Source organism: Lampetra planeri, chromosome 40, assembly GCF_965212315.1.
Source record: "Lampetra planeri chromosome 40, kcLamPlan1.2.h2, whole genome shotgun sequence".
Classification (NCBI taxonomy): domain Eukaryota; kingdom Metazoa; phylum Chordata; class Hyperoartia; order Petromyzontiformes; family Petromyzontidae; genus Lampetra; species Lampetra planeri.
Window position 1 is genome coordinate 606,942 of NC_136146.1, and position 21,444 is coordinate 628,385.

Genomic DNA, 21,444 nt, shown 5'->3' on the forward strand with positions numbered 1-21,444 from the left:
TTGTTGTTGATGAAACCCCATTTAAGAGCGTCTCGGCAATACGGGGCTCCTTCAAAATAAACAGAAACTGAGCTGACTGAACAGGCAACGTTTATAAAGATGGAAAAAGCAAAGTGGAATCATAGGAGAAACAAAAACATTTACAAGGAACACATTAGCATGCGTATTGACCAACACACCCACAAAAGGCGACAACAATGGCATCATTAATCTTTAACCTAAAACCAGAAAGACGTGTACCGTGTACCACGTTTGTTCAGCCTCTTGCGATGACTGCAGCAATAATGTCCGGATAAAGCCATTTATCTGCCGCTGTTAGTGTTGCCGATGTGAAGGGATCACTGCGTGGAGTAATTTGCTGCTTTCGTTATTTAACGTCTCTGCCCCTGTGCGGTGGCGGCGGCGGCTTCCTTCGGGTGAGCGCGGTGAGCAGAGGGAGCCGGGTGAGAGCGCGCGGCGCCCTAAACAACATCCGGAGTGGCCCTCTCGCAACGCGCCACCGACCTTCATACAAAGCGAAAATGTAAATGCGCAGCCTACTACTTGCAAGAGGGCCTCCAAATGGGGGGGGGAGCTTAAGAGAGCACATCCTCGGGGGGTGTTTTGGCCTACTCTTCCACGCTGGCCAAACACTTCTGGCCATCCTGGCGGCGGCTTTTGGCTGGGCCATCGAACAAAGACGGGTCGCCGCTTCGCGCGCTTTCAGATGCGCTTCTGCGGCCGTCAGGAACACTCTCTTCTCTACTGGAGCTAATCACTTTTAAATGTAGATTGAAAACACATTTCTGTACGGCTGATTTTTGTGTTTAGTTTGTTGTCCTTCCCCGCGCACCTCCGTTGGGCACGGTTGGCTAAGTACGGTGCGAAAAAAGTTCAACATACGTACATCTTCGAAGAAGTGTGAGTACCCACACTTGACCTGACTGCATGACCTGCCCATCATCTAACGGTGGTGAATCAATTTACGTTGCTGGGTGGACAGAGATGGGAGGTGGAGAGGGGTGTAGAAAGTTACAACATGATTTCAATTTAGGCGCCGGGAAATGGAATCGGACTGGCAACCACTACTATTACGACTACTATTGTTATTTTATCAGGTAAGGCCCACTAAGCTATATAACTATCTTTCAGAAGCAACCTGGCCACAAATGATGGCTCATCGAATTGGCTCATCATGTGGAAATTTACAGCAGCAAATGCTCTAAAGTCATGTTGATTCTAAATGTGGAGGGAAAAACCGGAGGACCCGGAGAAAAATCCACGCGACCACGGGGAGAGACACCGCAAAATCCAAATATACAGCAGTAGGCAACAGGGTTGATATCGAACCCACGACCTCCTGCATACCAGGCGAAGCAGTTAACATCTCCCCACCGTGGCGCCCATGGTAGCCTGGCTCATTTTGTATGAGTGTAGTACCCAATGTTATTTATCACCCCCCTTCCTACATGTCAAGCACGCACAGGTGCCAACGACTCACCGCATACTCCACGCAAATAATACCCCTTCTCGGCTGTGCTCAGTGAACGGATAAATGTGCCGTGCCGGAGGCGGCCAAATCAAAACTGGCTTCTTCCTCGGCTCTCCAATTTAGAATTTGCGCAGCCCGGGACGGGGATTACAAAAGCCCACGCTGGCTGTGCGGAGCGGCGCACAGACGCACGGCGTCGTTACGCACGTACAAACCAGCGGCATGGACAGCAGCAGGAAGCGGATCGGCACGCAAGCGCGTACACACGTGCGAGCATTCGCTAAGAGATGCACGCACACACGAACACGCACGCTGGCCCGCTGGGGGGGTCGGGGGAGGGGTGCTTTGAGCAGAAATGAGTTTCAGCGCCCTGCAAAAAAGATACAGATGAGGGGCAGCGATGTAGTGAGATGAGAGGATTTTAGGACAGGAGATAGAGGTGCAGTCAGATGAGATCTTCCAAACATCCTCCTCAGGCTTAAGGGGAAATTGCCGTTCGCGAGTGTTTATCAAGGCTGGCACAGCACAAACGGGAGTGGGAAGCCAGCGTCTCGAACAGCGATGTTTACTCACCGCACCAGGTACTCGCTTGAGGGCTAATCGACCCAGCGGAGGCCCAGGACAAGTTCAGATAATCGTCACTGGTGTCGGCCATGAGGGGGAATTGAACGCTGGGTTCGTGGCACGGCGTGCTAACCGCTACACTACCACCCCCCATCTGCATCACGTACACGCGCACAAACAACGTGGCTACTTGTCCCCATGAATCTCATGATCTGCCAGTAAATGCTGCAGAGATGCAGGGACGATCGCAGCGATGCTGCACAGATGCAAGTGAACGCTCGCCGTACACAGGCGTGCAAAGCACGTGCAGCCACTTGCACTCACACGCACAGATGCGCAATCCCCATGCAGCTGTAAACAAACGCACAACAAGAAAATTACGTACCAGGACGGGGTTCTGCTGAGTGCTGTATCTGCTCGATGCATGCTGTAGGGGCATAACACAAGAACACACGCGCACACGCATTCAATCAGAACTTGAGAAAAGACATTCACAAGTTATATTTAAGCCGAGTGCTTCGCTGCCAAGTCCTGTGCAGTGCTTTGAGATCATCGATGTGAGACGCTATATGAATATTATAACTATTATTAGAAAGCAACACATTAATTGCATCACAAGATGTTACGTAACAATACATGAAAGCATTTTTTAAAATTACTATTTTGACAATACAGGGATATCAATCTCCAATGTATTTTTGGGTTGCACCGCGTGCTGTTTGGCATGATGTCCAACGCTTCGCACCACGTGCTTGCTGAGAGCTTCTTCAAGAAACAAATTCAGTTTTTGGGACGAAATTCAGTTCCTGACATAAGTCCAATTGAGCGCTGAATTCTCCTGAAATCTCAAGACACCGCGTGGGACAACGCGCTCGGTCCAACGCAAAATCGCACCCCTGAGAGCCGCACAGCACAACGGCGAATACCTATGTAGTGCTAATCGTGACAATTGAATAAGCTGATGTTTTCCTTCGATTCGAAATGTTGTGCATTCAAGCTTAAACAACATTAAAAACAAAGATCCCCCGTATGGCTTTGACATACTATTGGGATAAGTGCAGTTAGCGAGCACCTATGAAGGCTGGCACGGCACACGAGGGAGTGGGTGGCCAGCACCACACCCGGCCGCCTTTGTCTCCCTAGTGGCGATGTTTGCACACCGCACCAGGTACTCATTTGAGGCTGAGTCGACCTTGGGGAGGCCCAGGACCGGTTCAGATAATCGTCACTGGTGTTGGCCCTGAGCGAAAACCAAACTCGGGTCGACAGGTTCGAAACGCGCAGCGCTAGCTGCTACACCACCGCTCCCCAATAACATCACAGGCACACTGACACGGGTGTAGAAAAAGAGACATGCCACAGGCCAAGCCAGCTATAACATCCTTGCAAAGCAATGCACGAGTGAGTCCTTTTGTAATGAACCCTTTACAGACGGACGGATTGGTGGGAAGGCCTTTCTGGTTATTTGGGAAGTCTTGGACATAATTAAATAACTGAGCAAACACAAAACTTCAATTGCATTCATGTGTACAACAACTAAAGCATGTAATTGATGCTTATCAGCAATGAAACGAAGTATTTATTGTCTGACATTTACAATGTAGTCACAATAACAACGCAGCTCACTCCAGTAGAGTTTAAGCAGAGTCAACATCATGAAACAGAGAAAGCAGATTGTGGAGAGATGAAAAAGATCATCTGACGGGCTTGAAGCGTTTGTTTAGCTTATTTGCAAAACAGACAGAAAAAAAATGAGAAAAAAAAAGAAAAAAAAATGAGGGACGGCACTTCTAGAGCACCTGCTACTCAAGCAAATAAATTCCCGAATTCCAGTCAAAAGATGATCAAAGTGCGTGTATACAGCTTAGAATTCGCCTGCCATCACCTCCCACAGCAAGCTTAATTAGCGTGCGAACAGTGTCTCCATCCGAATTGATATTTACTTATTCATCCCATTGTCCCCTCTCCCTTGCAGGAAGCGTTCCACAGCTTGCCCCAGATCCCGCATAATTTGGGTGCGGCCGTTAGAGGGTTTTACTCCATTACATGATGAGACCTCTTTTGCCAGTAGCAAGATATAGTAATAGGTTTTTACTCTTTTGGGGTCGCATGCGCCTTTTGGCGTCTTCTGGTCCAACACCATGTGAGACTAGGCTCTAAGAAAAGCTGTCTTGGGTGTGGACCAATCAGCTTCAAGGACAGTGCAAACATTATCAGAGTTGTCTTTTTGTTTGCATTTTGACCGCAAGTGTTGTGGTTAATGCAAACATGATCCATTGTATAAAGGTGTCAGTTTTATTGCCAGGTAAAAGGGTAAAAACCTATTACTATGGTTTTACTCCACTCGGTGTCAAGACACCGCGGACTGAACTGTGGCGAGGCGCGTCGTGGCCAGCCACGGAGCACGCGCTACAGAGTCCACTCTTCCCTTCGACGACCCTTTCCAACAGGCGCAGAGAAAACTGGGACGCTGGGAAATCAATCAAGGGGTCGAGCTTTAAAAAAGAGAAAGAGAGAAAATAAAGACATCCGCTAAACCACCGTCTGAATTTAGCGTGCACGCACCCAAAAGCCCGGCGCTTTGAACGGACGGCGCGGGTTTTACAACTGTGGAGGAATGAGCGATGCGCTCAGCGGTGTGCGTGAGCAGCAAACCCCGCGGTCGTGTCTGTATTTCTGCCGATCGTATCGTTGCCGATTGATTTGCAGGCAGCGAAGCGTGGAGGAGATGCAACTTTCAAGGCATTTAACACAAATAACGGTTGCGTTCACATTGGAGAAAAACAATCTCATTTGTTCGTACAACAAAATAATGTGCAATCAAGACCGCAAATATCATCTAATTATCAGCTTAGAAATATCTGCGCCCCCCCTCCTCCTCCTCCTAACCCCAACCCCCCCTTTCCCGCCGGTACATCCAACACAGTGAATCCGAAAATGCTCCGTTTGGAAAATTTGTGACACTTTGCAGCGCATTCAACTTTCCGACAGAATTTCCAGAACGGCGTCTGTGGCCCCGCTTGTTTACACGAAGACCTTCGGCGGCGCATGCTCGGCATTTGTGTTTTTGACGGATTATAATTTTTTATTTAGCAGGGCTTCCCCCCCCCACACCCCCCCCCCCCAAAAAAAAACTTCTTAGTTTTCGCACCGACAATGCTCGCTGACCTCTCTCCGCTTCCCGGCTCGGCAAGAAAACCGTCCGCAATTCACCGAGCGGAATCCAGCAGCTGCTGCGACCCACAGGCTGAACCGCCGCCGCTACCAGCCGAGCGTAAGACACCGTCATCCACGCACGACGTACCGAGGGACGTGCGAACATCTCTGAGGCCCACGCGGGGCCCTTCCTTGACTCGCACATGACCCACGATGGTCCCGCAGTAACCCATCCCACCCCGCGCATGACCGGCGAGACCCAAGTACATGCTGTAAGACCCACGCAAGCTCAATCAGATCTACGAACTGACGCTTGAGATAAAAAATATGACCGAATAAACCCGTTATGACCGACTCGCTATCAATTATAGACTCGCGCGCAAACAATGAGACGCGCTCGTGGCAAATACCATCTAAGCGTGAACAACGTGACCACCCACGATCAATTTGACCCAGGCAATGGACAATTAACAACCCACATATGTCCAATTAGCCACTTGTCCGAGGGGACATCCTCCACAGGAGACGGAGCGATGCTATCAGCTCGCGTGCCGGAGCTCGACGGATTCGATGCATCGCGAGAGATGGCGGCGTGTGGAAGCATTCATCCAACGGTGGATAGATCATGGCTGCTGCTGATGATGATGATGGTGACGATGATTGCGACCCGTTCAAACCAACGCAATAGACTACCGAGACCTAAGCGTGACCCTGCAAGCTCCGAGTGTGAGCATCAATGGTTAAGGAGTAACAGGACTCGTGGCGAGAAAGCTGCTTCTTTTTTTTACAGACGAGGCAGTTTGCGAGGATGCCCCTTGCCGACGACCTCAATCAACTCGCGGTCACAGCGGGGTGGCTCAAGCGTAGCTCACTCTGCGTGGGATGCGACAGTTGGTTGTTAGCCACCTGCGACGATGCCTAATTTGCTGCGTCTTCAGGGGATTACGACCGCACGTCAATGCTGCAGCGGAGCGAGGTTATTTATTTATTTATTGTTGCTGCTGTTATTGTCATCATTGTTTTTGGCCTTCGCTTGAGCAGCCAAGCTGCGAAGGAACGTTACGCGAGCGGAGAGCGCGACGCTTGCGTACGCACGCGCTTTGCTTTTTGTGAGTCGTGTGTTTACGCCGGGTTTTCATATTTTTTTAGATTGCATGGCCCAAAGGCCCAGAATGCTTATGCAGCCAGCAACAAATGTCACCATTATCAAAGTTGTATGAGATAAAAGTGTCAAGCACATTCATTGAAGGCCACGACACAGAGGCATTGTTGGTCCTACCGTGTTTTAGGTCTGCTTTGTGCTCACGGATGCGGTCCGAGACATGTCGTTTGGTTTCTCCAATGTAACTACTACATGTAACTACTACATTAGAGAAACCAAATGACATGTCTCGGACCGCATCCGTGAGCACAAAGCAGACCTAAAACACGGTAGGACCAACACCTCGGCCGTGGCAGATCACTGTTATAATTCAGTGGACTCACATGACATTGACTTCTCCAAGACAGAGGTTATCTGCAAGCCATCTGGCTACCATGAGAGATTCGTTCATGAGGCGATCCACATATACAAACACAGAGACAATTTCAACCGAGAAGATGGATTCTGGCTAGCAATCATTGGAAGGATTTGATGAACCATTTCGGGTCTTAATTGATTGTGTTCACGCTTACGGTGACTTTCAGACCGCATTCCATTCTCTTCCTCTCCTCCCTCCTCTTTTCCAAACACAAAAAAGGTGTCAGTTTTGTTGCCCGATAGAAGGGTAAAAAACCAATTATCATATTTTTACTGGCAAATGAGGTTCCCTTAGTATAGATGGACTCGTCCATCTGACCAACTGCCAAATCGCTGTCCGTGGTGCTGACGTTAAGAGAAAACGCCTCTTTTTTCAAATTTTCTTGCTGTGGATTTCACACCAGATGATGATTGCTTGTGTTGCAGTCGAAACGTCGTGATAATTTTATTGTTATTATTATTTTATTATTTCCCTTCTACGTGACTTTACCGAAAGAACCAAGAATAAGCTGGCATTAGTTATTTAATTACTCTCTCCACCGAGTCAGCTGATACTGCCCTTTTGTTCACACATTTTAACAACCTTTCCATCTCAGATTAACAAAAAAAAAAGTCGAAGTGATTTCCAGCTCAAAGGAACTGTGAGGCAGTGCACATCTCCCGTTTACAGCCCTGAGACACTGTGTGGAAATTCTACATTCCTATGACTGGGGCGAGTCTATCGATGATAACACAACTGTTGACTTCCCTTCAAAGTGGTACTATTTTATCGACCCGAGGTGTATGATGGGCTGATTCAATCCCCCATTTCCAGTAACAGAAATAGGTGTGCATTGATTTATCTAGTGCTCATGATAGATGCATGGATTACATGAGAAATAAACACATTCCTGCGGAGGCGCTGGTAGGAACGTTGGGTTGCTCGGTCAATGGCCAGGGTCAACGGCGGCGTGGTGTATTCCGCAAATATGGCCGACTGTGAGGGCACAAGCCGGCGTGAGTAGGTTAAACGTTGAGTTTTATAAGGGCATCACGGGGTTACCAGCCCCTCCCCACCCAGCCCCACCCTCCCACACCCCACCCAGCCTCACCCTCACCACACAGCCCCTCCCCACCCTCCCCACCTAGCCCCTCCCCACCCTCCCCACCCAGCCCCTCCCCACCCTCCCCTCCCCAACCAGCCCCACCCTCCCCACCCAGCCATTCCCCACCCTCCCTACCCAGCCCCTCCCTCCCCACCCAGCCCCACCCTTCACGACGGACGGACGGACGGACACAATAATCCCCTGTGGGCTGGTGTAACCAGGAGGTTCCTACCAGTATAAATGTTGCTTCTCAATTCCCATACAACACGGTGCACGTGTAATGACAGGAGAGCCTACATGGGCTGTGAGTGGACTAGTGGCCACGGGAGGTAATGACAGCAGGGGTATAAGTTGTGAGTGCAAAGTGACTGCTAGCTACGGGAGTGTTTGAGAAGGAGGCGTGGTCAGGTGACGGAAGAGGACGGTGGAGTCTGCCGGTGGAGCGAGCGTCCAGAGTCAGCGAGAATTATCGAGAAGGGGGACGTGGCCTCAGTCGGTAGAAAAGGGGGAGATGCGTGGGAGACTCGGGGCTGTTGCAGTGGGGGTCTCCGCCTGATGTCAAGTGAACGTGTGTTCAATAAAGTGCCATCTCAAGAGAAGTGCGTCAAGTTGTCACTACACATGCGATGGGTTAACGGGACCCCTCCAGCCACTCGAGGCACAACATTTTACCGCATTGTAATAAAAAAACCAATAATTAATTGAACTGAATCGTGACCCTGAATTTTGACAATGCATACACTATTGTGTCTGTCACATGTACCTCTTAGCCTCACGGCCAACATTCCCTTATTCTGTATTTCACATTGTATTGAACGCCATATATTAAAAATAATCGTACGTGTTAAATAAATGTCTTCCTTACGCCTCGTCATAAGCACATCTATTGTTCTGCACCGTGACTTGAGGTGCGGTTACATTTAGACGCTATATTAATCCAAAGTGTAAGAGTCGAATTATAATTGATTCTGGTTATGTCAACACATTCCATACGTTTTTGCAAATACTTTCCAACTAAGGTTGCCGTTAAAGCATTAATGCACTAGATCTGTACAAAAAAACTGCCTGAGGAAAATCTGTCACATTATCTGACCAAACAAGATTTCAAACCGGGACCTATATATCAAGACCAATTCAAGACGCATAACGCGGGACAAAACAGAGCGAGTACTCGTGTTGAGAATGGAACCCGAGTCCATAGCGGAAACTGGGAAGAGAACTGGCCCAAGTCCACCTGGCGACGGCCCCGTTCAAGACCAACTGAAGATTATGGGGGGCCTGTCTTTGGGGTGAAGCAGAGAAAGCTGCTAAAGACCGTCCGGCATGGCGTGGGCTTGTTACGGCCTTGTGCTCCACAGGGGGCGAAGAGGAGCAAAGTGAAGTGAGGTTTGTCCGTCCGTCCGTCTGTCTGTCCGTCCATCCGTACCAGTGAGACACGGCAACCCTCGTAAAGACGAACCGAGAATGAATTCTATTTCAGCGCAAAGTTGTGTTGCTATGAGGGACTTGCCCAATTAAAAGCCGGTGGCATTGACAAAGTGGTTGCCAAAGAGTTGGAGGCAAACCGTGCAAAAAGGGATTTATAACCAAAGACAGTCATTGCATTTTGCTTCCCGTCAGCTTCTCTCCTGCCAATTCGAGATGTCCAAAGTCAAACACACGTTGGAAAGCGTTAACCTAAACCATGGCTATGCGTCATTATCATTCTCTGCTTCTTCTGTAATTAACGTGTCGATATAAGGGTTAAGCTTTGCCAAGTGCACTTCCTGCCACCCCGATGCTCAAATAAGCATTCATTTTCCCTGGATCTATTAGGGAGCAAATGGAATAAGAATAATAATTTAAAAAACCCTGATTCCAGCAGCACAGCACATTGCTGTGACAAATCTTTTTTTCTTAAAGCAAAATCAAAGCAGGAAGCACTCAAAGGAGAGTGCGTTACGTAATGGTTGAGGCGTACACGTATCATCCCAACATCAGGCGACGTTAAGTAATAAGTGGGTCACACGTAAACAAACGTTACCGCTCTCGCCTACACGCTGACAAACTCCCGTCTGACGCGTGGCTAAAGCACGAGGTGAAATCGTGGCAGCACGCGTGCACCAGAGGTCGCAAACGGGTTTTGATTCCTTACCCGTACCCGGCCGGGTACGGGTAGGGTACGGGTATCGGGTACCTGATTGCGACCTCTGGGATGAAGCCATGTTGCAGGCGCGGGTGGGTTGATTCTAGGAACTTGAATTGTGAGAAGAGACAAGACGTTGGGAAATGAGTGACAAACAGTTACTCACCAGTGACTCACGGTCTACCCGTACCCGGCCGCACCAGGGTATCGGGTAGGGTACGGGTATCGGGTACCCGATTGCGACCTCTGGCGTGCACGGTTTTGGCCCGCTGCTGCGTGAAGGGCCCACAGCTTGAGGTAGCTCCAGGCGGACCCCATGGAGGTCATTTGGCCTACCCCTTTCTACGCCGACTTCGCAACTTGGGAGAGGCGGCAGTGCCCACACTTTACCCCACCGCACGTGGCCTGCCGATCAGGTAACCGTGGTGCACCCCCATTTGTTCCGCCGCGTGGACAGAGGCCAGGGGGATTTCAAAGAAAATTGCCCGGCTCGTTCAACTGGGAGATTTGAGTTGAATCGGTGCCCTCTGAATTGTGCCAAGCATTGACGCCACGGCAGCTGCCCATATCTGACGCTTGGAGCTAATGATAATAATTGACGCATTTTTGGAAGACTTCATCATCCTCATCATTCGTCGCCGTCATCATCATTTTCATCACGTTTCACGTGCGGTGGAGTGGGCGTACAGTGGTTGGCGCGAAACGCACTCTGAACACGCCCTCCAGGGTTCTTCTTCTTATTCATATTCTTAGGTTTTTTCGGTAAAGTCACGTAGGTAAAAATGTTAAATTAATAAAAGTAAAATAAAAATAAAATAAAAATCACGACGTTTCGGAGGCAACACAAGCTTCCGTCTTCAGGTGGAACCGTCACAGCACGATAGCTGTATCAAGTGAGAGAAATTCCAAGAAAACAGTCCTTGTATATATACTGATTGAGGGTGGGAGGAGCCAAGGTAGGCCCTGGATATTATAATTGTGAGGTTCGGTGCGGCTGAAGCACGCTGCTAGGAATGAGCCTTTGCTGTGTAAACTCGGTGCGGCTGATGTGAAGGTGCGTGTGAATGGGACTGAGCCTTTTGTTAACATCAGTGGCGAGTGAAATCTGTTCTGGGTCCTCATCTTCCCACCCCCAACCCCTTTGGCACTGACCAGCGTGGTGGTGAATTATGGTCAAACAACTCCCATAACCCACGTGGTGTCGGAAGCCCTTCCCCCGGCAGTGGAGTAACAAACGCGTTGCCCATCGAGACCACGAGTCTCCTTTTTTCCCGGGAGCTCGAGGAATACGAAGACAAATGCAACGCTCAAGACCGTGTGGAGAAGTGAGAGGGCCATCATATAACGGATCATTCCATAGATGTGTCGAGTAGACGTACACACGTACGTGTCACTGTAGCTATTGCGGGATCCAAGGGAACGTGCAAGATAAAGCTTTCCTTAAAAAAAAAACTCTTCCCCAATCGCAGTGTTATTCATGTGCGGACGAACGCTACTGGCGTTTGTCTTCACAGGCTCAATGTCACCATTAGGGGAAACCAATGGAGTGATGAGTTAATTACTTTAGATATCTGAAAACTAAATTTAGACTTAAAACTTTCGTGACTGCAGGAATTCATACTCTTGGTTCTTTCGGTAAAGTCACGTAAATGATAAAACAAAACTCTCCGCCTGATGAAGACCGATTGTGTTGCGATCGAAACGTCGTGGGTTTTTTGCTTTAATTTTTGAGGTTTTTTTTCTATTTACGTAACTTTACCGAAAGAACCAAGAGTATCCGAAAACTAAATGTAGAAGCGCTTTAGATTTCAAATGCACGGTTTTTAATTTAAACCAAGTATTCTCGACACATTCTCTTCCTCAATGGAGCACTGATAAGCTCAAGAGCCTTGGCGACCTCCTGAGTACCTGTACCACTGCACAGAGACACCCCGACCAGCCAGGCGCTTGTAGAGTGGTGAGACAATGTGTGTTCACCTTTACCAGACTTACACTGACCGGCGTGGTGAAGTATGGTCAACTCCCTCCGCCCATCACCCCCACCATGACCAATGCATTCAAAACATAAAATCTGGATGAGGGATGGTGTTGAAATGGTGTGGGAGGGTGTCTGTCATCCAGCAGTGGATTGACCATGGCTGATGATGAAGGATTTTATTTAAAAATATGAATACAAATTTAGGAAGTAACACTGCGATAATCCTGGTCATAACGTCAAAAAAGAATGTTGACATTACAATGAACTTGAAAAAATTATCTAAACTCTACTTACGCAACACACAGAGCTTCGATCACGCGGCATTGGCACAACGCCGATTGCGTACGCGACGGGCGCGCGACGCGGAACATGCAACAACCCCCGTCGCTCCACCACGCTCGATTTTCCGGCAATAATTACTATTCCCGCCACACTCGGCTTCAGGCGCAAGCATTCTCACAATCCCTTTGGCATCAGTTCCGCTGTTTTAATTTCTCCGTGCTCAACCGACGGATTAAACAATGTTTTTTTTTAGGGACAACTTTGTTCCTCTTCCAGCCAGCCAGCCAGCACCCCCCCCCCCCAATCGTGGGCTTATTTCGTGCTGCCCTTGGCAACGGGAGACAAGGAAGGTCATTGTACATTGCCCAACTATTATCTCTTTGGCGACGCGCGGAGAAGAGAGAGGGAGCGGGCGAAAGACGACGAACGAGGTCAGTGGACACACGGACCCTCGTGTCGGGATGCGAGAAGCTCACGCACAAAAGACAAAGATCCCCCACCCCTGATTTGAAGCTTTCAGACTGCAGAAATCCATACTCTTTGGTCCTTTCGGTGAAGTCACGTAGTTAGAAATACCCCGCATAGCCCAAACAGGCGAACGCCTACGAATGCCAGCAAGACATACGAGCGAGGGTGGCGTGTGTCCAGCACCACGCCGCGGCCACCTTTGTCTCCCCAACACCGATGCTTTCGCACCGCACCAGGCCCGGGTACTCGCTTGAAGTCCGAGTCGACCTAAGGAGGGAGCCCCAGGGTAGATTCGGATATTTGTTTGTTCGCCACGAGGTGGGGGAGTGGAACTCAGGTCGTCAGGTTCGCGGCGCAGCGCGCTAGCGACCACTGCACAACCCACAAGCACACCGCCGGAGAAGCCGCAGTCTCACCCGACAGCCTCGAAGATGACGTTTTAGAACTCCTTTGAACGTTAGTTAAAAGGGCCTCTTTAGCCGCATGGCATTTTTTACAAAGCAAAAAAATGGCATCCCCACCCCCCCCCGGCATCCCTCCCCCCCACACGTGGTGTTGTCATGAGCCGAAGCGGAACGCACCTCCTACGAGGAACTCTCGCAGCGAGCGGTGCATCACCCCGTGTCAGAGAGGAGGTTGACGAGAAAGTCCACGGCTCGTGCGTCGCAGCGCTGAACGAGCCCGACGTGGAAAATGACTCAACGGTGACTCCCCCTGAGTTCCCCTTAGCCCCCCACTATTCCCACCCACGCCCCTCAACATGTTACCGTCTGACTATCGGTGCTCAACCACCAGGGGTCACAAGAGGCGCCGTTCGGCACCTTCGTGCGTACGGGCCCCGTCGTCGGCACGCGACAAATCCCTGGCAGGTGACGTCACAAAATGTTTTTTTTTTGCGAAGTCACTAAAAGGATGCCTCCATGTCCACGCCAGGTGAACGCCTTTTGTTAGTTTCCCCGCCAGGATTATTCGCCGCACGCGAATCAACCAGGTTCGGCAAGATATCACTTAAATGTGATATGTCGGTAGCCAGACCGAGACCATCAAACTCGCTTGCGCTTGAGAACAGGGTTTTATCACGGGCGGCTAAGATCGAGGATCGTTGTGTTAATGTGGCAAAGTGGGATCTTAAACAAAAACAAATTGGGTTTCAGATTGCGGAAATAAATTGTGCGTCGTAAACCCTCGGTATATGTAAGCTATGGTGACATGGAGGAATATGATGTTCGCGTACTTAAAATGCTTAAGTCGTAGCTTATGAGTTTTACTAGACGGTTATTGTCTTTTATTAGATAAACTCACATACTCTATGTGAATGTATTTCCCTCCCAAGTATCACATCCGCTCCCTACTGCTCCCTTGTGGATGCACATTGATGAGGTCACACCCCCTATTTAAGGCCCGGAACTGGAGAACATTTTCACAATTCTGGCAAACAGCCTGAAGATGCTGGTTGTAAGCACCAGCGATACGCAATCTCCCATTTAAATGTGCGTGGGTCGCTTTCCAACACCGGTGGCGCTGCTGAAATTGTAATAAATTGTCGCGTGCGTTCATCACGTGACAAATGCATTCATTGCCTGCGTCGGGTGGAGGAAGATTTGCAACACGCATGCTCACGAACACTGTCTGAGACATGTCGCTTAGTTTCCCCAATGTAACGACTGCCGCAGACACAGCTTAGTTAGTTAGTTTGTAGTTTGTAGACGCCAGGGTATTGCATGTCAGGGATCCTATCCGTCACATATGGGATCAGATCACGAATATTATGTATTGTGTTAATTCCTGCAGTCACGAAAGCTTTAAGTCAAGAAAGACCCAATATTGTCAAGCGTCATCTTGTTTAAGTTGGCAAAACTCTGAACTGGTTTCGACCTTCTGGGTTGCATCAGCAGCGAGGCTTGCCAACCAACAAATGTTGCTGGATTACCCAATGTTATTGGCAAAATTGCTCCACATGATATATGGGTTCCTGTTTAACACAAACTCAAGTGATTGTGCAGTCTTTGCTCTCTCATGTGCGTCCCCCTGAAGTGGATTCAGCTCTGAGCCACGTGGAGCGAAGCGTCAGACACCGTGCATGAACAACACGTGGTGCAACCCGAAATCGCGTCGGAGAGAGAAAATGAGCAGATTTAATAAGTGTCAACGACGATGTGAGTCTCGTGGTCGGGGAGCGGTGAGCTTACCAGTTTGTAGAGGTCAGTAACACTGATTTGGTCGGGATCCACAAGATCAAAATCTCTTCTTGGCACCAAGTCTAAGCCCAGCTGTCTGCAGTTACACAAACACACAGACACACACGCGTTTTTTACGGTTAACTAATTTTAACACGGAAGCTTTCGCGATCAATATCATCCATAATAGAGGGTTTTTTTGGGTGGGGGGTCACATCGCGTAAATATATAAATGTGTCGTTAAAACCCGCCACCACCCGACACAGCCAACTAGTAAGGGTTGTCACGTAAACAATGTGCTCATTCCGCACGTTCACTACGCGGCGTCAAACAGTTCCAGCTCCACCAAACGCCTCGGCGTTCAATCGCGCATTTAGACGACCGCATCGAACGCGCAGATCGAACAACGGCAGATTTATTTCAGCCTTTCAATCAATCCAGGGCCTTCCTCACGCAGCGTCTCCAGCGCCGTGTCGCCACGCTGGTGAAGGCCGTCGGCCAGGGCGGCAGCGGGGTCCAGGACCAGTTTCGATTTCACTCGTTGCTCACGCGCTAAGCCGTAGCTGAGAATCAAAGCCGGGTTTCCCGGTTCATAACGCGGTGCGCGCTAAACCGCCGCACCCCTGTGCCCCCCCCCCCCATAGGACATCCTCTTTGCAGGACGGGACTGCAATTTCATTTTCAAGGAGTGCTTTGCATTGTGGGAGAGAAATCGGAGAGCTCAAGAGAAAGCGAAAGCATTCGAGGAGAAAACAAAGGTTCCGCACAGATGTGTTCACAAACACACTTGATGTACTGCCATTTCTCGCGACCATCTCACCAGCCCAGCGGGTTTGGGAGCCTCACAAATCTGCATTATCTACCAACCACACGTCTCGAAAGCTCTGGTGTGTAAAACACACGTGGTCATCGATGTGCATCTGTTTATGTAAATATTCACTCCATAAAGCGTGGGCTGGCGGTGGTTTGGGGATGATTTCATTTGGCAGTGAACTGAACGTGGCTGATGATGATGACGATTATGGAAAGAAAGAGATTTGAATCAATTCATCTATTGGGAAGCTTGACATCTAAACAATAACCAGTTAAAGCTGCCCAGTTCAGTTTCAGTTGATGTTGAATTACCCTGTGAGCAAATAAGCTCTTACATCGGGTTTCATCAACAACATCAACCATGCCCGCGATGACATAAACCTCAACGCAAGGGAACGGCAATCGAGCCATATAATGAGACAGTAATCAGTTTGTAATAAATCATACTTTCATGGTTAAGGATTAATCTCTCTCCCGCTCTGTCTCTTGCGTATGTGAATTGACAATCGAATGCAGCAACAGGTGGCCCGTGATTAGCATAGGCACATTGTTAGAGAGAGCTTCGGAGGGATGAGATAAGACACCACTCATCCTGAGGAAATCCTATTGTACAAGGTACCAATTACAAAGAAAGTGATTGTGTGTGTATAATATATATATGCATACATATTGAACCGCAGACCATTCCAGAAGGATTTTCAACCAAGATTGAGACTGTACAGTACAGCAATAATTAAAAGTATCTACTATAATATTTTACATATTTGATGTATTATTCCCTTTCAAACTGCCGTGTGGGAGAAAACCAATTAATTGGCATTATGGTCGCAGCTTGTCTTCTCTGTGTCTTCCCCCCAACGTTTCAATGGCTCATTAGAGATTGTGGTTTCGCAAATCAGAGTGCTTTTATTGCAAAAGTGTCCCCTGAAGGTCTTGCTTCAAAGGATTTCACCTTCGAACAGAGGCTGCTAGTCCTCACCCAAGCCCGCCTTACCGCCCCAATACTTTTGCTTTTTAAAAGGCGCATTGTTATTTTTCCATCAAATCAAATATTCTTGGATCGACGTTTAGGTTAAGATGTTTGATGAAATGGCACGTGCTTCGTATTTGTTCACCATTTATTATGTTAATTGATGATACCGAATGTAGAATAACTTAATATGGCACATCCCCCTGGATTGCCATGCTCTGTGTTTGAGACAAAGCGAGAAGATTGTTCAAAGAGGGACACAGTTCAGTGGCGAGATGTTAACTACCTCACCAGGTATACAGGAGGTCGTGGGTTCGATCCCGACCCTGATGCCTGCTGCTGTATATTTTGAGTGTGCATGTTCTCTCCCTGTGGCCGCGTGGATTTTTCTCCGGGACCTACTGTTTTCCCCTCCATATTTAGATAATTCGTTCACAAGATTTGGCTGCTATACATTTCCAAACGATGATCCACTTCGTGGAGCTCTCATTTGTGATCAGGTTGCTTCTGCAAAAGAGCTATATTGCTCAGATGTTGCTCAGTGGGTCTTACCTGGTCAAATAAAAAAAAATGTTTCGCTTAGTGGTAAGGTACATGAAACAGACCGTTGGCGGATTATAATTCAGTGTAATTGCCACGTGCGTATGCAAATTCCCAACATCTGCCGGTCACTACTCGTTGCCATTGAGATTAAGTGCCAAATTACGAGGATGGTGTGTTTGGGGCGTGTTATTTATTACATTTTTGGCGATGCTAATGGGAGCTAAATGATGATGGCCATAAATATTACGGCGGTGATTTTTCGCTCGGCGAATATAGAATTTAGCCACCCACGGCAAATTCAATCGACATTTTTATTCCGTCCCAAAATTCTCCAGGATGTATATCGCGGAAGGTGCTTAATGATAATTGCTACACACGTAATGCAGAGTCTTAAGTAATTAACGTTCAGGTCAATGGTCCAATGAAAAAAAGAAGTTAGCTCCTCTGAGTATGTTAATGATGCAGATGATGACGATGCTGCTACCATGGTGATTAAAACAATGGCGAAAACAACGATGACAATGTTGATAATGATCATGACAGCTATGATGCTGCCGCTACAATGGTAGTGATAACAACACATGATGATGCTTTAGATGCTGCTGCTGCCAATGATAATTATGATAATAATGATGATGCTATCAATGATGACGACGATAATGATGATGCTGCAGCTAATGATGGTGGAACACTGCAGTGGCGAGATGTTAACTCCCTCGCCTGGTATACAGGTCGGATTCGATTCCGGGCCGACTTACTTCTCCCCGTGGTCGCGTGGATTTTTCTCCGGGTCCTCTGGTTTTCCCCTCCACATTTAGAAACAACGTGCATTTAGAGCGTCTGGCTGCTCGAAATGTCCACATGATAAGCCACTTTATTGGGCTATCATTTGTGGCCAAGTCCCTTTTGAAAAAGAGCTATGGAGCTCAGTGGGCTTTACCTGGTAAAATACTAAATAAAAAGTATAGTATTAAGTTTAACAATGATGATAACATACTCGCGAAAGCCCACGTGTTAAAATGACGATGTGTGTTTGCTAAGATATGTAAGTGCCACTCACTCGTTGCCCCAGTCGAGGCGCACCGTGACGAGGCGCTTGACTTCGCGCACCTGGTCCAGAGTGAGGTGTCCTGAGATGATCTGTCGCCGCAGGTCCAGCAGCTCGTGCATCACGTGCCGCAGCTTGTAGAACAGCTCCAAACGCTGGGTCTGCCAAAGGAAGACACCGCCACCATCACCATTGTCATCATCATCATCACGGTCATCATCATCATGGTCAACATCATGGTAGTTCTCATCATCATAGTGGACATAATCCTCATCATGGTTATCATCACCATGGTCATCATCATCATCATCACGGTCATCATCATCGTGGTCAACATCATGGTAGTTCTCATCATCATAGTGGACATAATCCTCATCATGGTTATCATCACCATGGTCATCATCATCATCATCATCACGGTCATCATCATCATGGTCAACATCATGGTAGTTCTCATCATCATGGTGGACATAATCCTCATCATGGTTATCATCACCATGGTCGTCATCATCATCATCACGGTCATCATCATCGTGGTCAACATCATGGTAGTTCTCATCATCATGGTGGACATAATCCTCATCATGGTGATCATCACCATGGTCATCATCGTCACAAGTATCATCATTATCACGATTATCATCATCATCAGTCATCATCGTGTAGAACATATCCAGACAATGGCTCTGCTGTGGAGACATCACAGCATCGTCAGCATGTGCATCATATGGGTGAGGGTAATCTCACCTCTTTAAAGAGGCTTGGGCTGCATGGAAGAGTAGGCCAAAAAAACATTTAGTTGGACTCGCTATAGCTCCATCTCGTGGAGACCCTCCCATCAGTAGTGGCGAGTGCAATCAATCGCAGGGTTGCACCCTGTCCACTGTTCTAACACGTAACAGAGCAGTCGGATTTCACCATAGTCAGTTGCATATGTATTTACATATATAGAAAACATTGCATGTCTATTTCCTGTACAGATAAGCTGAGAGCTGTTGTGAGACAGGCCTTGTCACTTTGGTCTAATCTCATAAACACTTATCCGAGATCCCACCGTGGTAATTGCACACTTGAGGAGCGGCACAAAGGCAGCCCACTGAGTTCATCATTTTCTCATTACGGAGGGAGGGAGGGTTATACCAATCTCTGGCAAGCCCCCATGGAAAAAGTGGACTACACGACCTCGTCTGAGTTTTGATCCACAAAGAGGCTTCACACAATACTCTTCCACGTTTGAAAGATTTTCTTGCGTATTTCTCTTTTGCAATTGCACTGCTGGGGTCAAATGCAGTGCATTGCTCCGTTACATGATCAGAATGCCCCCTCCCCCCCCTGCTGACTGAACAGCAAGAACATTTTGGTCAGAGAAAAGCTCTGGAATGAGAATTTAGAAAGAGAAAAAAACCCTCTGTCATTGTGTCGTTGGATGAAATCATCTCAATTTGGCCGCACTGTATGGCCCTGAGGTGGCTGGGTGGCTCAGAGGTCAGAGGTCAGAGTGCTGAGCCCGTCCTGGGCTCGAATCCAGGAAGCCGCGCGAGATTAAACCGGGTCCTCAGATGCAATGAGTTGATTTTTGGAATCAAAATCTTTATTGAGGCAGCGGGGGGAGGAATCCGAAGAGCTATGAAGTTCTTGTTTCACGGGTGGGTCAGCAAGTTACAACAGAAAACACAAACAACAAAAAACACTATAGGAGTTTAAAATAGGGAAAATGGAAAGCAAGTCACTAAATAGAAATTAATACTAAACACATTCATTGTGTATAAGTCCGATTCATCAAGATTGGCCAAAGGCAGGAAAGAGAAGAAGAACAGAGTCCAGGGGACCACACCAAGGTAACACCGCACAGCAGCAGGAGTCCCGCAATACAATGGCGCATAAACATTGAACTATCGAGACACAGGTAAGGATCAAGGTTTACGTCACATTTGCAAATGTGACTTTTGTCCAGCACTAATCCTGTACTTCATGGGGGTATTTTAACACATTCCTGCGGAGGGAGCTGGTAGGAACGTTGGGTTGCTCGGTCAATGGCCAGGGTCAACGGCGGCGTGGTGTATTCCGCAAATATGCCCGACTGTGAGGGCGGGCACAAGCCGGCGTGAGTAGGTTAAACGTTGAGTTGTATAAGGGCACCACGGGGTGACCAGCCCCTCCCCACCCAGCCCCACCCCTCCCACCCCCCACCCAGCCCCACCCCACCCTCCCCACCCAGCCCCTCCCCACCCTCCCCTCTCCACCCAGCCCCACCCCTCCCATTTTTTGATGCACGACGGACGGACGGACACAATAATCCCCTGTGGGCTGGTGTAACCAGGAGTTTCCTACCAGTATTAATGAAGATTTACGATGTTATGGAGGAAACAAAGTTGTTCCAAAACGGTCTCAGCCCCGTCGCCAACGACCGCACACACACACACAAAAGCATGCAGACTCGCATCCATTCCAGCTCTAAGAGGAAAAATATCCGCTTGAACATTGTGTGGCAGGACAGGTCGGGGAAAGTACAGCAGGCTGCAGTGTGGACCAAGGTCACTTGCATGGATCTCAGGAGGTAGCTCTGTAATATCCACTTCCATATGCTGCTCTCTCACCATCATGGGTTGCACTGCTCTGTAAGTCTTCCTTATCACGAATTAACGATATTTGGACAACATTTGGGGAAAACATAGCCCTAATTAAATAACTTCATACAATGCCACATAGGCCACTGTCTGGGTTAATTACTTCCTGACCGAGCAGTGCTGGGCTGGATAAAAACCAGAAAGCAACTCACGCAGTTTATTCCATGACCACTGAAAAGTAGGTCGGCGCGGTTGCCTATCCTGGCACGTAAATTCTCCCCAGATTCCCATGAGCCAAGTAACAGCATTAATAAACTATTCACAAACTGCATTATTTGCGAGGCGTCACATTTGAAAGGTGGCCCTCACCCCCACTCCAACTAGGACTCATTGGCGAATTTGCGAGCCGGCGTTTGCGCACATCACGTGCCACGCCGAGGGCAGCTGCCACTGGAGGTGCTCTCTGGCTAGACTGCAGCGGGGCAATTGGCAACGGTCGAGATGGCATGTGGTGTAAGGAAGGCGCTCAAGAGGCCCGGCAAGTGTTCACATCCTTCATCAAGCCGGGCAGCTTGCTTTCACTGGGCAGAGTCGCTTGCTTTGTGAAGGCAGCTCTCTGGCTTCAGCTCAACCACACGCACAACATCACTGGGTGACCAGAGACGAGCGGGATGGGCA

At 48.5% G+C, this 21,444-nt stretch overlaps 1 protein-coding gene across 1 annotated transcript in view; it reads right to left on the minus strand.

Annotated features, from left to right (window-relative positions):
• The window catches only part of DOCK3 (dedicator of cytokinesis 3), a 181,873-nt gene that overhangs the window by 123,335 nt on the left and 37,094 nt on the right, over positions 1-21,444 (minus strand). Inside the window, exons 7-9 of the mRNA XM_078612853.1 lie at positions 18,212-18,360; positions 14,838-14,922; positions 2,421-2,462 (exon numbers count right to left, since the gene is read on the minus strand). Coding sequence (XP_078468979.1) covers positions 2,421-2,462; positions 14,838-14,922; positions 18,212-18,360 — 276 coding nt within the window. The remainder of the gene's footprint in view (positions 1-2,420; positions 2,463-14,837; positions 14,923-18,211; positions 18,361-21,444) is intronic.